General features: G+C 36.6%; 1 protein-coding gene across 1 annotated transcript; it reads left to right on the top strand.

Annotated features, from left to right (window-relative positions):
* Positions 1–332: 332 nt before the first annotated feature.
* Positions 333–632, top strand: LOC140966227 (monothiol glutaredoxin-S1-like; the record flags this gene model as incomplete). The annotated part of the gene is made up of 1 exon (XM_073426572.1): positions 333–632. A coding segment is annotated over exon 1 (232 nt), but the record flags the coding sequence as incomplete, so codon positions are not given.
* Positions 633–639: the final 7 nt, after the last annotated feature.

Below are 639 nucleotides of genomic sequence, written 5' to 3'. Positions count from 1 at the left end.
ATGTCAATTAAAGTTAAAAGCAATAATAATATTAATAAATAAATAAAGTTTTCGTTCTAGAAAATTTAGTCACATTGGTATTTCAACATTCTCAAGCCACAAAAAAATATTCCGGAACATATGTAATTCAAAGGTTTTATTCATTGAATTCCGACGCAACTTGCCACGTACTAATTAATTAATGACATATAATTCCCACAATCATCTAATTATGATCACAGCATATTTTGCACAATCCATCCGCATGACTTTTTACATGCAAAACCATGTTACTTTTTGCTCATATAAATACACCATCTTGGAAACGTTGCTTTCTCAAGCTAGCCCCATATTCAAATTTTATCATAACACACTCTTGTTTAATTTAGATTTTCGACAAATTCGATCTGAGCCGATAGAAATGGACTTGCTGATGATGTTAGGGTCTGCGAATTCGGTGGTGATATTCACCAAAACCAGTTGCTGCATGTCGTATTCAATCAACAAACTGATAAGCAGTTTCGGTGCGAACCCTACGATTTATGAGATCGATAGGCTTCCGAATGGGAAGCAGATCGAGAAGGCATTAACCACAGCATTGGGGTGCAATCCGAGTGTGCCCGCGGTGTTCATTGGCAAGGAGTTTGTGGGTGGTTCTAA

The sequence above is a fragment of the Primulina huaijiensis genome, unplaced genomic scaffold (genome assembly GCF_012295235.1).
Source record: "Primulina huaijiensis isolate GDHJ02 unplaced genomic scaffold, ASM1229523v2 scaffold202265, whole genome shotgun sequence".
Taxonomy (NCBI): Eukaryota; Viridiplantae; Streptophyta; class Magnoliopsida; order Lamiales; family Gesneriaceae; genus Primulina; species Primulina huaijiensis.
This window is presented reverse-complemented; position numbering and strand designations above follow the sequence as displayed.